Here is a 2,350-nt window from a genome sequence, read left to right on the forward strand (position 1 = left end):
CAGTGTTTCCCAAAGTGGGCGATATCGCCCCCTTGGGGGCGCTATAGCTATCTAGGGGGGCAGTTGAAGTTACATACTTAATTAGGGGGCATTGTATTACAAAAAAGGGGCGGTGACTGTTTCAATTTTTTTTTAAACATTATGTAGTACAAATTATTGTAAGCGTGTATTTCGTATTTTTAGAATAATTGTTCGTTGTCTGTTGACGAATAACAGGTCTTTATCGCATTAACAGCAACCAAGTACATTATTGTTATTTTGGTATATCGATATTATACTATAATATTGTATTATCTGATTTATATTTGTACTTAATAATTTAGTATACTCGTGGATACCGACCTTGTATGTTGTCGTGTTTTTCTAATAATTTTATTTACGTGTTTTCTACATCATGGCCGATTCAAAGAAAAAATGTAGGCAATATAATATTGAGTATTTGAAGTATGGATTTATTCAGTCACCTACAAGTATTACATTACCGATGTGTCTTATTTGCCAAAAAGTTTTTTCAAATGAAGCTATGAAACCGTCAAGACTGCAAGAACATCTAACAAAAGTTCATCCTAATAAAAAAAATATGAGTTTATTGGATTTTCAAACACTTGAGAAGAAAATTTTGAAACAACCAACATTGGTCAACATGTTTTCAACAGCGTCGAAACAAGACGATGACGGATTGCGTGCTTCGTACAACATTTCTTTATTGATAGCCAAATCTGGTAAACCACATACTATTGGTGAAGAACTTATTATACCAGCTATAAACGAGGTATTAAACACAGTACTGCATAAACCAGCTTTTGATGTTATTAAAAAAATTCCTTTAAGTAATAACACAGTCCAAAGAAGAATTGATGAAATGGCTCAATCGGTTGAAGAAATATTATGCGAGTATTTGAAAACCACCAAATTTTCCATACAACTTGATGAATCAACCTTATCTGATAACGAAGCCTTATTATTAGCTTACGTACGATTCGTAAAAGAAGAAAAGATTTGCCAAGAATTATTATTTGTTAAAAATTTAGTTACTAACACTAAAGGAGAATCAATCTTTCAAACATTGGAAGAATTTTTCAAAGAAAAAGAAATTCCTATGTGTAATATCTTATCAGTAGCGACCGATGGTGCTCCAGCAATGGTAGGACGTTATCGAGGTTTTATTGCTTATTTAAAAAAAATAATACCAAATATATTAGCTATACATTGTGTCATTCATCGACAACACTTGGTTGCTAAAAATTTGAGTGAGCGCTTACATGAGTCGTTGTATTATGTAATTTCAGCTATAAATAAAATTAAAAATAATTCATTGAATGACAGATTGTTTGGAAAACTTTGTACTGAAAACGATGAAGAGTTCAATAAATTGCTATTTCACACTGAAGTTCGTTGGTTGTCTAAGGGTGCTTGTTTGGATAGATTTTATAAGTTGTTTGACTCGGTGCTTGAATTTTTAGAAACTAGAGATGATGTTTTACGAGTCAACTTAATAAAATATAAAAGTGATATTGCTTATTTGACAGATCTGTTTAAAAAATTTAATGAAACAAACTTGCAGCTTCAAGGTGATGAATTGACTTTAATCAAAACAAAAAATATTATTTCTGCATTTATAAAAAAACTTCTTATGTACAAAATAAATTTAGGACGAAAAGAATTTATACAATTTCCAAATCTATCAATGGTTCAAAAAAATGATGAAGATATAATTACATACTGTCAACACTTGGAAGCACTACATTCCGATTTCAATAAACGATTTGAAGATATTCTTAAAATGGTCATACCCGGATGGGTTTTAGATCCATTTTCAAGTGCAGAAATAATAAATTCTCCAAAATTAGAAGAAGAATTGATAGAACTATCAACAAATGAGGAACTAAAATTCAAGTTCAAGGAAGGATACCAAACTTTCTGGCTACAAAAGCAGATACCTTTACTTTATCCTGGATTGTGGGCTATTGTACAGACATTTTTGATAGCATTTCCATCATCCTACTTAGTTGAACGTGGATTCAGTGCAGTTACTAATCTACTTACAAAGAAAAGACAACGGTTACAAATAACCAATCGTGGGGACTTGAGAATGCTTCTTACGAAAATCGAGCCTAACATACACCAACTTCTAGCAAAACACCAGGTACACCCATCTCATTAGGATATTATTTTTGACTTCTGTATGTACAATATTATAGTAACTTTATTATGAACTTATTTGTAAACAATAAAATAATTTTCCATTGCATTCTTTTGTATCAATATATATTTTTTAAAGGGAAGGGGGCGTTTGTAATACGTATTTTTTTTTAGTGGGCGGTAAATATTTAAAGTTTGGGAAACACTG

General features: G+C 31.1%; 1 protein-coding gene across 1 annotated transcript; it reads left to right on the forward strand.

Annotated features, from left to right (window-relative positions):
- Window positions 1–6: 6 nt before the first annotated feature.
- LOC126909782 (SCAN domain-containing protein 3-like) lies at window positions 7–2,251 on the forward strand. The gene has a single exon (XM_050692210.1). It carries the CDS (start codon window positions 395–397, stop codon window positions 2,162–2,164), a length of 1,770 nt encoding a protein of 589 aa, XP_050548167.1. The 5' UTR covers window positions 7–394; the 3' UTR covers window positions 2,165–2,251.
- Window positions 2,252–2,350: the final 99 nt, after the last annotated feature.

Source organism: Daktulosphaira vitifoliae, unplaced genomic scaffold (genome assembly GCF_025091365.1).
Source record: "Daktulosphaira vitifoliae isolate Bord-2020 unplaced genomic scaffold, ASM2509136v1 Scaffold_1266, whole genome shotgun sequence".
Lineage (NCBI taxonomy): Eukaryota > Metazoa > Arthropoda > Insecta > Hemiptera > Phylloxeridae > Daktulosphaira > Daktulosphaira vitifoliae.